Source organism: Ursus arctos, unplaced genomic scaffold, assembly GCF_023065955.2.
Source record: "Ursus arctos isolate Adak ecotype North America unplaced genomic scaffold, UrsArc2.0 scaffold_6, whole genome shotgun sequence".
Classification (NCBI taxonomy): Eukaryota; Metazoa; Chordata; class Mammalia; order Carnivora; family Ursidae; genus Ursus; species Ursus arctos.
The window spans coordinates 17,271,260-17,289,811 of record NW_026623078.1 but is presented as its reverse complement, the minus strand read 5'-3'; the positions used below and the strand labels follow the sequence as shown (position 1 = coordinate 17,289,811).

General features: G+C 37.0%; 1 protein-coding gene across 1 annotated transcript in view; it reads right to left on the bottom strand.

The window, feature by feature from the left end:
• The window catches only part of UBXN2B (UBX domain protein 2B), a 29,943-nt gene extending 17,804 nt beyond the window's left edge, over positions 1-12,139 (bottom strand). Inside the window, exons 1-3 of the mRNA XM_026516444.4 lie at positions 11,758-12,139; positions 5,769-5,872; positions 1,263-1,413 (exon numbers count right to left, since the gene is read on the bottom strand). Of these exons, the coding sequence (XP_026372229.1) occupies positions 1,263-1,413; positions 5,769-5,872; positions 11,758-11,838 (336 nt within the window). The 5' untranslated portion in view covers positions 11,839-12,139. The remainder of the gene's footprint in view (positions 1-1,262; positions 1,414-5,768; positions 5,873-11,757) is intronic.
• Positions 12,140-18,552: the final 6,413 nt, after the last annotated feature.

Genomic DNA, 18,552 nt, shown 5'->3' with positions numbered 1-18,552 from the left:
AAAGACAAGCTACAATCTAGAAGAAAATATTTGCAATCCATATATTTGATAAGGGACTCAAAACTATTAAAATATATAAAGAACTCCCAAAACTCAACAGTAACAATCCAATTTGAAAATAGGTCAAAGTCATTTTACTGAAAGGGATAAGAAAGATAATGGCAAAAAAACACATGAAAAGATGTTCAATATCACTAGCCATTAGGAATATGCAAACCGACATCATTGGCAATTAGGAAAATGCAAATTAAAACCACAATGAGTTATAACTACACACATCACTATAGCTAAAATTTAAAATAGTGACAATACCAAATGCTAGCAAGAATGGAGAAACTGGATCTGTTATTCACTATGGAAAAGAGTTTGGCAGTTTCTAAGAAACTAACATATACTTACCATATGACCCAGCAACTGGACTCTTGGGCATTCATCCCAGAGAAATGAAAACTAATCTCCATACAAGAACCTGAACACAATTGCTCACAGCAGCTTTATTTGTAATAGTTCCAAACTGGAAACACCTCAAATGTCCCTCAATAAACGAATGGTTAAACCAATTGTGGTATATCCATACTATGGAGTGCTATCAGGAATGAAAAGAATGAACTACTGAGACACTCAGTAACTCTGATGACCTCCAGGGCATTAAGCTGAGTGAAAAAAGCCAATCCCAAAAGGTCACATACTACATGATTCCATTTGTATAACATTCTCGATATTATAAAATCAGAGAGATGGAGAACAGATTAGGGTGGCAAGAGGTTAGAGATGGCCGGGAAGAGGACTGAGGGTGTGACTAAAATGGGGTACACCATGAGGGAGAGCTTTGTGATGACAGAACAGCATCTTGATTGAGTTGACAATTATACAACTCTACACATGTGAGAAAATGACATAGAACTGTATACATACATGGTACCAATGTCAAATCTTGGCTATGATACTGTACTATAATTATGTTAGATACAACCATTGGAGGAAACTGGGTGAAAGGTACACAGGACCTGTGTTCTTTTTGCAATTTCACATGAATCTATAATTATTAAAAAAAAAAGGTAAACAGAAAAGATTTCACAGAGATGTAAGAAATTGCTGCAACTTTCAGTCATTAATAGAAAGATTGTAATCTTATAGAAATAGAGTGAATGCTTAAAATAGAAATATATAGTTAGAAAAACAATGTTTGCAAATAACATAAAAACCTAGAGAGGAGACCAAATATATATATATGATATTTAGTTTTTAAATTTAGCACTTACCTTAGATTTGTTATCACTGGAAGCTCTTGTGGCTTCATTCAGAGGGACAGCCCCGTGTTCTCTTGCCTCTTTGAAAAGTTCATTCACAATTTTCCCAGTTGAAGGTCGAACTATATGTAATCCACTGTATTCACGTTCACTTGAATAGAACCTTTAAAGTTCATGAATAGAAACTTAGAATACAAATATAACTCCTTTAAAGTAAAAAGCTACAGAGTCTTAGGGAGTAACTTTATTTAAAAAGAGCCATATCTATGACTTCTGTGGAAATATTTAATTTTAAAAATGGGATTAAGGAACGAAATAGTAAAGAGTTCACACACTTCCTCATGGAGTTTGTGGAGATTATGGCAGTCAAGTTCAGCATTCCACATGAGAACTGGCTTGCCACTGCTTCCCTCCCCCTTCTGTAACTGCTTATCAAATGCATCTCTTGCACAACTCAGGCACTTTTGGTGTGGTGGGCAAAGCAGTGTTGACAAGCAGAATTAAGGCTCTTCCCCTGAGGAATTCACATTCAATAGGGACCTAGTTAGTGAAGGGCTACACGTTGGGAGTTTATTCCAGAGATTTTTGGATTCAAATATTATAACTTCCCTGTGTTAAAGGTAAATAATTTAGGGGCGCCTGGGTGGCACAGCGGTTAAGCGTCTGCCTTCGGCTCAGGGCGTGATCCCGGTGTTATGGGATCGAGCCCCACATCAGGCTCCTCTGCTATGAGCCTGTTTCTTCCTCTCCCACTCCCCCTGCTTGTGTTCCCTCTCTCGCTGGCTGTCTCTATCTCTGTCAAATAAATAAATAAAATCTTTAAAAAAAAAAAAAAAAAAGAAAAAAGAAAAAAAAAAAAGGTAAATAATTTAGACCACAAACAATTTTTTCAGTGTATTAGCTACATAGTGACTAATTTCTAGTCTGACTCCAACTTCATAATGGTCTTAGGTAACATAAAAATTCACCTAATTTTTTATATAAGATTTTATCAACTTTATCTTTCAAGATTTCAGTCAAGAATATCAGAAAATATAGCCAAAGAAATATCAACATGGAGACTGCCAGAATAAGGTAACAATCAAAGCTCGTATGTTTAACTACCTATACCCTCCAATCCAGTTCCAAATTTGCACTGAACTGCCTCATAAAGAGGGAAAATTATATCAGCACTGGAGGCTAGGAATAGAGGTCACCTTCAAAACTTTCTGCAAAATTAGTACATGCAAAACTGAACAGGAAAGAGGGAAAGGCAGGGTAGCTTTCTATTCACTGTAAGTGAAGGAAAAACCCAACTGGAGAACAAATCCAACAGCGGAACCCTATGAACACAAGACTAACTCATTACTGCTGGGGGCAGGGGTGGGGTGGGCTGGCCTCCATCCTGCCAGTGTACTGGGCAAGTACAGAGGTGAGTTTGCCCAGAGCAGGAGTCAGCGGAAGCCTTCCTGCCAAGCTTAGACTCAGAGGGCCTGGCGTAGCAAGCAAGGCCAAACAACACCATAACTGGCTCTTAAGAGAGCAGTACTATGAGGAGGAGCTCTGATGTATGGCAGCCACGTGAAAGGGAAGAGGAAGGGGAAAAGAAAACAAAAGGAAAAGCTTCCTGCTGCAGCTCCTTCCCTCCCTGTCCCGTGTCTCTATTCTGGGAAGTACAACTATATAGTAACTTTTTATGTCAGTCGTGGTTAGAGAGACCTTATAGGAAAAATCTGACATGGGAAAAGATTTCCTAGCTCCTCTATAGTTCATGATTTTATTTCCTGTTTAAGAAATCTTTGCCTACCTGAAGGTCATGGAGATACTCCATTTTCTTCCAAAAGTTTAACTGTTTTCTTTTTATATTGTATTTTATTGTTTTCATTATATATTGTTTTCCTATTTATATTTCCTTTTGTATTTAGATAACAATCCATCCATTTCTCCTCTTTCATAATTAAGTATGCCTATATCCTTGACTCTTGTTCTCTACTTAAACTCCTCTGATCATCAAAATATTTGTGCACTCCCACAGATAACCACCTCTTCTACAGATGACTCTCAAATATGTTTTTACCACCCTGTGACTTATGGTTGAGTGCTGAATTTATTTAATTTTTTTTTTCAGAGATTTATTTGTTTTAGGGAGAGAAAGTGTGTGCAAATGAGCAGGGGTGGGGGCAGAGGGAGAGAGACAGTTTCAATCAAACCCTCTGCTGAACACAGAGCACAATGCTGGCGTGGATCTCATGATCCTGAGATCATGACCTGAGCCAAACCAAGAGACAGAAATGTAACTGACTGCGCTACCCAGGCACCCCATTGAGGGGCTGAATTTAAAAGCACAAGTTCATCTCTCCAAAACTAGACCTGAATTCCTCACATATATCTTCCCATTAACAATCACATTTTTTCCTGCATACCAGATTAAGAACCTTTAGGTCTCAATTTCTCATTCACTTGCTCCCTATATCCCATGTCATCAAATTTCTACAATAAAATCTTTGGAAGTCTCCCACACTGATTTCACCTTTCTCATTTACTCCATTGATACCACATTAATCCAAAATTTTATTAACATATTCTTTAGATTACCATAATTGTTTTCTTCTTAATTTGCCTCATCTTATTCTTCCCATTATTATTAATTTTGCACTGTATCGCCAGTCCTATTTTTCTAAAAATATGTAATAATAATAATAACTAACACTTACCAAGGAGTAACTATGTGCTCATTTAATCCTCTTAGCAATGGTATTATCCCTGATTTACAGATAAAACTAAAGCTTAGGGAATTTAAAAAATTTGTACATTGCCAAAACCTTATTAGAACAGAGAGAAAAAAATTAGAACAGAGGTGTATCTATCTCTAGAATCAAAGCTTTTATCACTATATTATAGTTTTTATCATAAAATTTACGTTTAAAAGCTAATACTGGTGTTCCACTGCCTTTACAAATACAACTCCCCTTGGCTTTCAAGGCTGTCCATAACGTGGCTCTATCCAGGGCTGGCTATATAATTTGTGGGTCCCAGTGCCAAATGAAAATGAATGTCAGTTAATAAATTTTATTTTATTTTTAAAAGATTATTTATTTATTTTAGAAAGAGAGAGAGCAGGGAGAAGTACAGAGGGAGAGAGAGAGAATTTCAAGCAGGTTCTGCGCTTAGTCCCAAGCCCAACGTGGAGCTCAATCCCACAACCCCAATATCATGACTTGAGTTGAAACCAAGAGTCTGTGGCTCAACCGACTGAGCCATTCAGGAACCTCTCAATTTAATAAATTTTAAGATTATATAGATAAGCTGAGAGCAAACAACAAAAAGGTGGGAAGAATGCTCTGGATTGAGATTCAAAATAGGCATAATCAAGTGGAATGCATGGCCCTTGGTTAGATTCTAAATCTGAAAAAGTTTCAAAGACATATCTGACTATGAACTACATATTAATGATTTTATGAAACTACTGTTCATTTTCTAATGTGTGATATGTTACCGGGGTTAAAAAGGGCATGTGCTTCTTCTTAGGAGATGCATGCTGAAGTATCTAGGGATGAAGTGTTATGATAGCTGTAATTTGCTTTCAAATAGTTGAGTAAAAGAGCGCGTGCATGAATGTAATGCTGTAACATGCTAACAACTGGTGAATACAGGTGAAGCAGATACTGCATATATCCAACTGTACTAATCTTTTGATTACTTATGGGTTTGAAAATAAAATAAAAAGTTTGGGGAAAAATTAATATTCTTTCTTCTCATTCAGGTCCAAAAAGGTATGTCATTTTTATCTTCCCTACAGAAAAAAGGAAGTAGAAGGTGGCAAAAAAGAAAGAATAATTTCCAGTGAATTTTTAAACTTCTGGTAAAATGATAGACTTCCTGTGAATAAGATATAATGGAAAAATTCCAAGTTTCTCCCTAGTAAGGAGATTAAAAGTATTAAAGTATTAAAAGTATTAAAAAGACATTAATGAAAATATTCCTAAAAATAAGTAAATTCATGGTAATAAAGTATACCTGGCTTTCAACTCTTACATCTGGATGGCTGGTTCTCTTTCTAGTTCAGGGATTTTAACAATACCAAATACCATCTAGGAGATCACTTATTAGATGGGTCATCATTCAGTGAAAACATAGGTTCCTGAAGTTCTAGATTCTCTTTTTTTAAAGATTTTATTTATTTATTTGAGAGAGTGAGAGAGAGATCACGAGTGGACTCGGCGGCGGGGGTCAGGGGGAGAGAGGAAGAGGGAGAAGCAGGTTCCCCACTGAGCAAGGAGCCTGATGCAAGACTCAATCCCAGGACCCCAGGATCATGACCTGAACCGAAGTCAGATGCTTAACTGACCGAGCCACCCAGGCATCCCAATTGTTTCATTCTTTTAGGTTTCTGACTATTACCATTTTAGGAATACTACCTAAATAATATTTATTTTAGAAATCATAGTTTTAAAGAAAATTCACAAAACCATTAAAATAATTTAGGATTAGCAAACTAAAAAGAAATACGAAACAAGACAAAAACAAAACAAAACTTACCTTTGAGGTGGTGTTCGTGGGCTTTTAAAGACTGTAGCTTTAGGTCTATCAGATTTGGAAGATTTGCATTTCACTTCATCTTCATACAATTCTGCCAAGGCCAACTATAAAACAACAGATTTGTTATAAAGTATAACACTAGGAATGAACTATTTGACACAAGTAGAAATTATGACTAGAACATGTGATTGTGTAGGACAAATTTCTAGTGAAAAATAAAAGCTGCTGTTTCAGATGACCCCCTTCCAAAATAAAACCAATGTATCTCTCACTTGATAAAACTACCCACAATGCCACATATACTGGAATATATTAAAGTTACAATAACTGCTTAGTTATATTCAATTAACTATGCAACTGTTTCAAAAACTGTATTTGGTAACAGATCATTTCAAAGTTGAGCCCACAATTTTCCTATAATTAAAAAAAATACTTGAAGATGTTTCACAGTAATGTCAACCTGCTCTCATCAACTCTCATAAAATTTTTTCATTTAGCTGTTCAAGTTTTCAAAACCCAAGCACATAAAATAATTTCAAAATTATTCTATTTAAAAGTCTACCTGACATATAAAGTTCATCAAGTTTAGTAAAACGAACTTTTAAAAATATAAGACAATGTATTATATATATAGTTTATATAAATTTTAGAAAGCAATATTACCAAATTATGCATTATAAATATATGGCTGGGTACTTTTAAAATGAAATAAATACAACACAGTTCTTGAAATTGGAATTTTAAAAAGTTATCCAAATATTTCAGCATTAAGTTATTTTGTTCCATCTCGAACAACAATTCAAAAACTTTCCTTAATGCTCCCATAATTGGCATGAGCATAATCTTTAGAAAATCTTTTGGAAAAAAAAAATAACAAAAAATAAAATCCCCCTTAAAAACCAGATAAAGTGCTCCTTCTAAAAATACAAGAGATATGAAAACTACCTCCAGGGCTTCTTTCTTCAGAAGGAAAAGAAGAATTGGGGCAGAGTCAATCCTTTGAAAATTCTATTAGTCAACTTTTAAAATACCACACACAAAAACCAAAAACAAAAGGATTTATTTTCCTCCCTAATTTTTACTCCCTACCCCATCCCCATACACTGACATCAACTTTTATATTTCTAACATGGCAATTTTGTTAGAAATCCTAATTATGAAAGTGCTTTGTAATCTAAAAGAACTGAATTAAAATCCTAACTTGGGCTCCTATGGTGTGACCTTGGGCATGTTATTTAACTTCTCTGAGCCATGGTTCCATCATCTTTAAATGTCTATTTTAAAAAATTACCTTTGAGGGTCATTTTAAGGATCACAGAATGCATGTGAAGCAGAAGGCAAGTGCTCCATTACTAGAAGATATTAAACAATGTTTAACAATGACTACTATCAGTGTTTCATTTTCCCCAAGATTTCCTTCTTCAGTGTTATCTACATCTCTTCCCACCCTAGTCCCTCCAAAATGAAACAAACCAAATGAGAGAGATGGAGACAGACACTCTGCCTGACTACCTGGGTCCAAAGTTTTCAGAAACTTTACCTCCCTGAAATCTGTTCAAAACAGTATTCCTTTATGGAAGTTCCTTCTGAACTGATTATTCCAGCTCTATGAATTACTTTTATGTGATTTCTAAGCCCATCAATGGAAATGTTACCTATGTTGCAAAGGCCCACTTCAGCCATCCTTCACAAAGGCTTTTCCAGTTTTCTTAACTAAATGATATTTCTTTCCTAACTTCTCATAGTATATGCTATTCTGTCATTAACATTTATATTAAACATTATATTGTCATCACTTGTGTACCTTTTTCACTATTTTATCCCTACTATAATTTAGGTTTCCTAGATTGTTTCTAATACAGTACTTCATGGACACCCAACAAATTCAAGTTGAATCATGTAGGTAATAAATATAGATAAAGTTGAAGATTTTTAAAAATTTATTTATTTGAGAGAGAGCTAGAGAGAGCAGGAGCAGGGGGAGGAGGAGGAGTAAAGGGAGAAGCAGACTCTCACCTGAGCAGGGAGCTGGATGCGGGGCTTGATCTCAGGACTCCGGGATCACGACCTGAGCTGAAGGCTGAGGCTTAACCAACTGAGCCACCTACGTGCCCCAAGTTATATATTTTAAAACTCAGATTACACTTTCTATGGAGTTTTTTACCTTGTTTGTTTTTTGTTTAAGAAGATTTGAACAAACCCTGTCAATCAACTAATTTTTTTCTGTAAAATAAATGAATAAAGCAAATAATGTGTTTTGATTCTGTGGAATATATATATTTACAAAATATTAATATATATTAACAAAATAGGAATATAGGGGAAATTGTATTAGGGCAGGGAGTCCACCTACCTGAAAAGTTCTTAGTTATTAATGGTGCATTACTAAGAGGAAAATGAATGATATTTAGAGGGAATTATTGCTGGGATTCATGATTTCCCTGCAGCATCATGTGGTATAAACTCATTAGTACATATTATAAAGAAATGTATGTTAGTCGACACAGCAAATGACACCACACCAGAAGAGGAAATGATTATTTAAACTGATCAAAATAAAGTACTGATCAAAACGAATACAACAACAACTAAATACCAAATAAAGAGTTAAGAACGTGTGCATTGTGAAGTAATGAATCATTGTGAGTTATCAGGACAGAGTGTTCCACAGGCTAAACAATTAGATTATGAAGCTATTTCAATTACACAGAAGGAATAAAGTACATAAGCACTGATAATCTTTGACCTAGAATTTGAAATGTGAAGAACATGAAAAGAAACCTGAGAGGAAAGTAATTGAGAACGAGAAAATCAAGTATAGAGCAAAAGATTAAAACTACTGGAATTCTCAGTCTTAGAGTGACAACTGCCAGAAGGTATTATACTGATTTTTTAAAATACAGAATAACAACATCAGCATCACCTGGGAACTTTTGAAAATACAGATGCTCCAGCCCCACCCTAGAACTAATGAATAAAAAACTCTGGGGTGGGGCCCTGCAATCTGTGTTGTATTGAGCCTTCCAGATGATTCTGATGCACCCTAAAACTGAGAACCAATACTATGGAATACTGATATCCAACAGGATTAGGATACTTGTGGCAACTGTAACACAGTATCAGACATTTTTATTCTTTTCTCACTTCTAGAACTCCATTGTTTTCCCCACCCCATCCTAACCTTAATAAATACTGAAGTTATCGCTATAATTACCCTCCAACTCCAATCTCTATGGAAATACAGAGTTAAGAACAGAAATATTTTTCTTTTGATATTATTCTGGAGGAAAACTGGGACAGAAGCATACAATTAAATATGTTAGCCAACTATTAAACCCATGTGTGTAGATGGACTGAGGGGAATCAGGAGAGATAAAGGTCTCTGAAAATGTTCACAAACACTAATAAACACTGAGGTTTTGAGGGCGAGGACTGTCACTAAAATCCCATCCTAAACCTTCCCACTGAATGTTTCCCAGTTTGGGGGGAATGAAGGGAGCTAAGATCTGCTCTTGGTTTGATATCCACAGGAGATCCCTGTGGTTTCTAAGTCAGAGGCTCGAAGTGCTGGAAGGCTTTCTGAGAGACAACCATCCATGTTTCCTCCTGTGCTAAACGAGGAAATCTTTCCTGATTTAGATGCCGACAAACCCTATACTGCCTGGCAGCTTAGATATACATACGTAGGGGTATCTTTTGCTTGTTCCAATTAGTAATACCTTTCCCTTTTCCTCTATAATACTGTGAATGACTGACTCTTAGAGCAAACTGTCCAGAAAGAAGTATTTACTGAAATGTACACTTAAGATAAGCACAGCTAGATTAAACAATAACAAGTTAATCAAACAGTAATCATTATTCAAAAAACTAGCTGGGGAGAAGATTATTCATTTCTTTTAAACCTACTCTATTTCTTTTAAACATACTCTATTTCTTCATACATCATCACTTTGGTCGTTTTCAGGTATCTTAGCAAGTTCTTCAGATTCTTATTAAATTCTAAAGGAAACATTATCAATTCTTAATGTATTTGATATCCAAATCACATTTATAAAAAATTAGTTATCTACCCACCAACCTAACTACCAAAAGTAGATAAGGGATTAAAAAAAAAAAAAAAAAAAAAAACCCTGGGGCGCCTGGGTGGCTCAGTCAGTTAAGCGTCTGCCTTTGGCTCAAGTCATGATCCCAGGGTCCAGGATGGAGCCCAACATCAGGGAGCCTGCTTCTCACTCTCCTGCTCAACCTGCTTCGCACTTTCTCTCTGTGTCAAATAAATAATTTTTAAAAAAAAGTAAAAAAAAATCCCTATCCTTGAATTGATGGTGAAGAGGAAGACATTCTTTCGATTAGTGACATCTACCAAAATATCACCAACCATTAATCATATATTAATCTGCTGGATTAAGTCTGTAAATTTGTAAAGTATTAGAAAATCATAAGACAAGCTGTTCTCATTTTTCACATGAAAAGAATAGAATGAAATTAGAGAAAGGATATTAAGTTATATAGTTTTAACTTTAATGGCATTAGACTGGACTAACCAGTTAAAGTTACAGTATTTTCCTCCTTTAAAGAAAAAGGAACCAAATTATCTACCAAGCAAGTACAGAGCCAGGATAATACGGGAGTGCATGGGCACTTTATGGACATTTCATCCCTGACACCACCATCATCACCCCTAGTTTACAAATAAAGACACTGAAGATCAGAGAGGTTAAGACATTCCTCTTACACTCACACACATACTAAATGACAGGACCAAGATGTAAACAGAAATTGGTCTAACCAGAAACTCCACTTTTTCTCAACATCCCATGTTGCCTCTTAGTGATGGTAGTCTACCATAGAAAAGATGAGGCTGATGATATCTTCCTATTCCTTGATTCTGTTTACTACTACTTAATTGATTTTACTACTTGAATTGACTTAAGAGCATTGGAATTCTTCTACATTCGTTCATCTTCTAACCCAATACTGAGCTCTCCATTCTCCAAATTCTTCATTTTATGTACTGCTTAATTTGGCATTCAATCATACGCCACCTTAAAATGTCATGGCCAATATATTCATATATTATTTCTGCAAAAAATAGATAGAAATGCCTTTTACACTTCTATCCCCTTCAACAGTGTCCAGCACCAACTATAGATTTGATGTCCTATTCCTCTCAGCATTGGTGTTTGTTGCAGGGCAGGTGGTCAATACTTGTTCAAAGAAGTAGAAGTAACTGTAACAGAACTTTTCTACCAAGCCATGTAGATTCCGTGTCATTTACTTTTAATTACACAGCTCCTTATGATTGTTTACTTGTTGATTTTACCAATGGTCTTATGAGACAGGAAAAAAAAAACGCCTCAATGAGCAAAACAGTGTTAAACATCTGAAAAGCGAGATTTGGTGCGTTCGTATTTAGCTCACTAATGTCACCATGAAGTTTTATTTCGCTGTTTCTTATGTGCAATGTTTCATAGATGTAGCTTTTAGAACTAGGCGGTGCAGCTGTAGGCTGGAATACTTTAGCTCACACTTTTAAAAGGGAAGAGCTGTCTGATAAAAAGGAACCATTTTTATATGAAAGTAATCCAGACAGAAACAGCATCCAAGACAAGAAAGATCAAAACAGCACACATGTGACTACTTATAAAGTGATCCTGATTTCCCACGGGCACAGTAAAGCTTTCTCCTACAGTAAGTCTCCTGAAGGAAGCACCAACCACTGAACCACTCAACTGACACCACACAATGTCATTCTTAACGAACAGCTGCTTCTTAAATTGCAAATCGGGTGGAAGGGGAATCAACAAAGAGTTGGGCTCGGGCACTTATTTCCTCGAAAACCACTGTTTGATGCACCGCCCTGGGCGGACTTGCGACGCCGGAGTCACAAATCAGTCCCCAGGTGGGGTCTGGCAAGGGCTCAGCCAAGGCACACACCCCTCCGCGCCGTCACCCGCCGCCGCGCCCCGCCCCCGGCCGCTCGCCGCACCTGCAAATCCCGCGCGCTCGGGGGCCTCGGCCCAGAAGACCTCTCTTGCTCTCCCGGGTCGGTACCGCCACCCTCCGCCATCTTTCACTGGATCGCCGGCGCCTGCGCCGAGGCGTCTTCAGCGCCTTCCGGGGCCGGTTGCCTGGCAACCGCGGGAGAGGCGGTGCCTACGAGCCTCTACTTCCCTCCACCCCCAGCGTTGGGCTGGCGTCCTGTCTTCCAGCGCCTGCCCTGGAGTTATGTATCCCTCTTTTTCTTAAAAGACACTGGCTCAGAGAATTTCTCCACAGGGACGGCTGTACATAAGCCTTGTGTTCTCTCTGCAGGACGCCTGAAAGCACTGTAGCCCGCTTTAGAGGGCAGCATAGGCTTGCAGGTTCTTTTAAGTCAACAATGAAAACATTCTCTGTATGCATTGTGTAATACAAATGCAACCTTACTTTTTTTTTTAATGTTATGTTAGTCACCATACAGTACGTCATTAGTTTTTGATGTAGTGTTCCATGATTCATTGTTTGCGTGTAACACCCAGTGCTCATTACAACACGTGCCCTCCTTGATGCCTATCATCAGGCTACCCCGCCCCCCTGCACCCTGCTCCCCTCTGAAACCCTCAGATTGTTTCCCTGGAGTTCATAGTCTCTCAAGGTTCATCTCCCTCTCTGATTTCCCCCCCTTCAGTTTTCCCTTCCTTCCCTTAATGTCCTCTGTGCTATTTCTTATGTTCTGTGTATGAGTGAAACCATATGATAATTGTCTTTCTCTGCTTGACTTATTTCATTTAGCATAATCCCCTCCAGTTCCATCCATGTCATGCAAATGGCGGGTATTTATCCTTTACGATGGCTGAGTAATATTCCATTGTATGTACGAGCCACATCTTTATCCATTCATCTGTGGAAGGGCAACTTGGTTCCTTCCATAGTTCAGCTATTGTGGACGTTGCTGCTATGAACATTAGGGTGCATGTACCCCTTCTTTTCACTACATCTGTATCTTTGGGGTAAATACCCTGTTGTATAATTGCTGGGTCCTGAGATAGCTCTGTTTTTAACTTCTTGAGGAACTTCCATATTGCTTTCCAGAGTGGCTGTACCAGCTTACATTCCCACCAACAGTGTAAGAGGGTTCCCCTTTTTCCACATCCTTGCCAACATTGGTTGTTTCCTATTTTGTTAATTTTTGTTAAGAAATTAGAAGGTTATTACAACAAGAAGAGGTGATGGGACTCAAGTTTTATCAGTGGCAGTGAGTACAGAGAGAAGCAATAGTTGGTAGAGATATTAGGGTCAGACCCAATAGGTGCTGGAATCTACTAGAAAGGAGGAATAAAGAATGACATTCAGGGTTTTGGTTAGGTGGTTTGGTAAATGGCACTACCCCCAAGTCAATGAGTTAAAAGTGAGGAAACAAACTTAAAAAGAAAGAAATCTGTTACGGACATTTTGAATTTGAAATTTATGTGAAACTCTAGGGTGAAAACGCATCCTGAAGCAATTGCAAATGTGGGTGTGGACTTCAGGAGATTAGGAGAGAATTTTGGTGTGGAGACAGACAGATTTGGTGCTGACTGAATATCAGTGACAGCAGAGTAGATGAGACTTCCAGCAGCAGTGTGAAATGTGAGAAATATGAGGACTAACAATACACAGAAACACCAACATTGAAGGACTGGATGGAGAAAGGAAAGCATTCAAAGTAGACCTAAGGAATCATCAGACAGGTAGGATGAAGACAAGAGACTAGAAAAACTAGTGACAAGGCAGTTTCAAGGAGAAGACCAATATCTCTATTCCTAGAGATAATCAAGTAAGATTAGGACCAGAACATATCCAGTGGATTAAAAGAAGGAGGTTGATATACCAAAGGTCACTACTAATTTCATACAGAGGAAAATCCATCTTTTATTTTATTTAAAAAAAATTTTTTTAGAAATAGATTTTTTTTATAATAATTTTTTATTATGTTATGTTAGTCACCATACAGTACATCCTTAGTTTTTGATGTAATGTTCCATGTAGCTTGAGAGTGATAGCTAGGACTGTGAAGCCTATGTTTTCAACGTACTTAAAGTCAATGGTGTGCAAGAGGTGGCTTATATGGGCTTGTGAGAGACTATTGTTAAATTTTCAGGAATTTTATAAGGAGTTGTTAAACATAGCCATTATTAAAAAGTAAATTACATAAACCTACAATGAAATCATGTCAAAAACCGAGGTAATAAAAATTCAAAAGTCATCACTGCCTAATTATTTAAAAGCACATTTTACTATTACCTATGCTGTTGAGGTTATTTACATCTCTTCTATCCATGTGGTGGAGATACTGTGTAATGACATGCTCTGCACACCTCTTCTGAACTCCATATGCTTTCATCCACAGCATGTGGTAGCTTGAAATTTACCACGATGGCAGTATGTACACCTCAGAAATTGGCAATACCACAAATAAAGATTCGATTTATTGCTTTGTTCAGTGTCTACTCTAGATTTTAAAATGTGGTGGAGAGAGTGTTTACAATTCAGTTAAGACTTAGAAGTATGCTGTGTCCATAGCTGTTATATTATGAAAAGAAAACAAAAAAAAAAAGAGAGTGAAAGAAAGAAAGAAAGAAAGAAAGAAAGAAGAAAAGACGTAGTCTTCTAGTATTTGAAAATTATTTGTTGATTCAGAAAAGAAGTTGCTCATGTCATGTCATTGAGTTACTCCATATGTTTGTGTTGTTTCACTCCTGTCTTGTTAAAGTGAATAAAAATAACAACTGACATTCACATGGTCCCTTTGAAGTTCCCTCTCTTTTAGCTTGTGATGAAAACTATAGTATCTCTTCCCATTCTTCTCCAAAGGAATATGATTATAAATACCTCACTGCCCCTCTGTCCTCTATTTTATATTCTCAAAGTGGTCTAGGGGGTTCAAGGATCACGGCATTTATTGTACTGGATATAAAATCCAGGAGTTTCTGTGTCATACTTGCTTCCACATATAATATGTATTGTTTCTTGGGGTGCTTAAACTGGAAACTTAATTTTATACCTTGTTATACTTAGTTTTTCTTTCCAGTAGACTATAAGATCATGGAGGCTACAGCCTTCTTTATCTCTAGTGCCTTGGTGTAGAACTTGGAACATAATATGTATCTTTATTTTATTTTTTAAATGTTTAAAAGATTTTATTTATTTATTTGAGAGAGAGAGAGAAAGCACGCATGAGTGGGGGAAGGGGTAAAGGAAGAGGGAGAAGCAGACTCCCTGCTGAGCAGGGAGCAGGATGCAGGACCCTGGGATCATGATCTGAGTCAAAGGCAGATGCTTAACCGACTGAGCTACCCAGGGACCCAATATTACCTTTAAAAAGTGTATAAATGAGTGAGTGACTAAAGGAAGGAGGTAGGGATCCATAACTCAGATTTAGGTTTGACTATCTCCAAAGGCCATTTTCTATTCACGGAAAGTCAAGAAATAACAAGATATATCAACAGAGATCATCATGTATGGATAGAAGAGACAGAATAAAATGCAGGCCTCTCCATCTTGGATTAATAAACTATATCCAACTGCAACTCCCCTAAATGAAACATAAACTTGTGTAATTTTATTTACGTTGGAACATAACTGAGGCCTTGCAAGATCCAAGGTCCCTGTAGTATACAACCCTTTAAAACATTTAATCTTGGCTTTTTAAAGTTTACAAAATGTGGAATATTTATAGTTGGTCATTATTTTATGTAATCTACAATGTCTATTTGGATTTGTTTTCATTCTACAGAATTAATTAAGGACCAAAGAAATAAGAAGAATTTCTTTATATCACAGGTATTAGGGAGCAGAACTAAGTTTTAAATTCAAGTCCATTAGTCTCGTATATGCATTTCCTTTATACCATCTGTGTGTCTCCTGGGAGCTTTCTATGCAGCTCTTAACATTGGGATTGTTCTCTTACTGAAATTTCCTCAGGGTACTTCTTGGTACTCTGCTTACCTACCTGACCATTCCTTTTGAGCTGCTTCTAACATTTTACCTTTTGTCCACCATCTAAATTCTGTTTTTTCCTATTGTTCTATCTTCAGCTCTCTTACTTTCTTGATGTATATGCTTTCACTATTCAATGTTACAGTCTCATACCTATGATTATACACAGAAAATCCTCATTATTTGCAGTAGTTATGTTCTATAATGTTGCCAAGAACATGGAATTAGTGAATACTGAACCATCGCTCCTAGAAGAAACTCAAGGTTAGGGTCCTGTAAGCTTCTGATTACATTTTCATCAACCAATTGATAGATAACCTTGTTTTCTGTAACTGTTAAAAGACACCTTATTTAATACATATTGTCGATTCTTTAACACTGAACTCACAGCCAACAGCACCATAACTCATGCCTGAATGGAGCTTGTCTAACTCATGTATTTCCTCCATAAGGCAAATTATAACCCTGTTGTACTTATGGACTTGGACTTAGGAATAGCAGTTCTGCGTTATGCTTGGGGCCCTTTTCAACAGCAAAATCACCAACAAAATGCACAAAAATGCAAAAAAAAAAAAGTGGCACTAAACAGACCATGCAAAACATTTGTTTACAGTGTAGGAGCTGAAACAACAAGGCAGAATATTGCCTTGTTTGTCCTTACTTGGGAACATGCTCATTGGGCAATTCAAATATTTTGCTTCTGTGTGCATGTCTGCCAATGATTACAAAAGCTCCATGTGTATTGGTTTGGGGTTACAAATAAATTTTATCGAGTAGGTGAATTTGCAAATATGAAAATGTGAATGGAGGATTGCCTGCATTTAAAATTTTTAAATCTATTTTTCCAATTCTTAATTCTTTCCATTACTCCAGACTTGCATTTCCAATTGTCAACTGTAATTTTCTTTTGGATGTCTCAAAAACATTGCCTCTCTAACCAAAACCTCTTTTTTTTCCTCCTATAAACCTTCCTCACTGTTTTAACATTTAATACACCATTTAGCAAAAGCTACAAATTGGAGTCATTTTAATTCTTCTTTGCTTTACCCACGCCATTTATTGTTTACCAAAGCTTTTGATTTCAACTCCAAAATATCTCTTGAGCATGTCTTCTCCTTTTTACCCTACTTCCACTGACATGATCCAAATTCTTTCTTTTTATTAAGGTATAACTGACAAAATTGTAAGATATTTAAAGTGTATAACATAATCATTTGATGTACGTATACATTGTGAACAGATTTCCCTCATTGAGTTAATACACCCATTACCTCACATATTTACATATGTATATTTCTCTCTCTATATGTATATATGGTAAGAACATTTAAGTTCTACTTTCTTAGCAAATAACAGTACAGTGTTATCAACAACAGTCACTAAGTTATGCATTAGATCCTCAGACCTTATTTATCTTATAGCTGAAAGTTTGTACCTTTTACCAATCTATTTTCCCCATGGCAACCACTTTTCTATTCCCTGTTTTTATAAGTTTAACTTTTGTTTTTTGAGTCCACATATAAGTGATAGCATGTGATATTGTCTTTCTCTGTCCGGCTTATTTTACTTAGCATAATGCCCTCAAGGTCCATCCATGTTGTTGGGAATGGCAGGATTTCCTTCTTTTTTAAGAGTGAAGAAAGGTCCATGAACTCCAAGACAGGGCAGTAGAATTCACCCAATGAGAGGAATAAAGAGAAAAAACAATGAAAAAGAGTGAAGATAGCTTAAGGGAATTATAAGACTGCTGACCAATATATGCATTATACACGCCCCTAAAGAACCGTTATTTCTTTGAATAGGCATATTTCCTTGGCCAAAGCAAATCATCTGGCCATGCCCAGCTCAAGGAACTGGGGAAGCACAATCCTATAGTGTACTCTGAAGGACAAGAACTAGAAATCTCAGTGAGCAGCACTGACTATTTCAATGTGTTTCACAAATTAAGAACAGGGGAATATGAAAGATGTTTCTTGCACTGGTTTTGAAGCACTGGTCCTAGCAGTGAATAGCCTCTTTCATCCAACTCTAAAATTGTGACAAAGATACTGTATAGTTGTTGGTTCATCACCCTCCTGGGAAATTCCTAGATGAAATTTGAAACTGGTCCCCATATGTAGAGGGCAGGGAGAGACCAAAGAGAAAGGCCCCTCCAGGCTAGTAAGTGGCAGTTTTAATAAGCAAAGAGAATTTACATAAGACGCTTGTGCTGGGCAGCAGCAAGAGGAGTGGATTCCAGCACCACCATCCAAATCTTGGAAGTTTATAAAGAGGCCTTAACTGGTTTCAGTCACGTATACCATGCAGGTGTTTTCAGCACCACATTATTATCTCAAGTCCGTGTCCTTGGAGAAGCCTCTAGGAGCAGGTGAGGCAAGCAGAACTATTTCCTAGCAGAGGGAAGGGGGTGAGGAGTCTCTGAGTGCCTGGTGGGTCTTGCTGTCAGGTCAATCGGTGGCCATGTCCTTTTTTTTTTTTTTTTAATCCAGCACAGTTAAAATGTAGTGTAATATTTATTTCAGGTGTACAATATAGTGATTCAACAATTCCATATATTGCTCAGTGCTTTTCAAAATAAGTGTACTCTTAATCCCCCTTACCTATTTCACCTATCCTCCCACCCACCTCCCCTCTGGCAACCACCAGTTTGTTCTCTTTAGCTCAGAGTCTGTTCTTTGGTTTGTCTCCCTCTTCCTTTTTTCTCTGTTCATTTGTTTTGTTTCTTGAATTCTACAGATGAGTGAAATCATATGATATTTGTCTTTCTCTGACTTATTTCACTTAGGCTTATACTCTCTAGGTCTATTCATGTTGTTGCAAATGG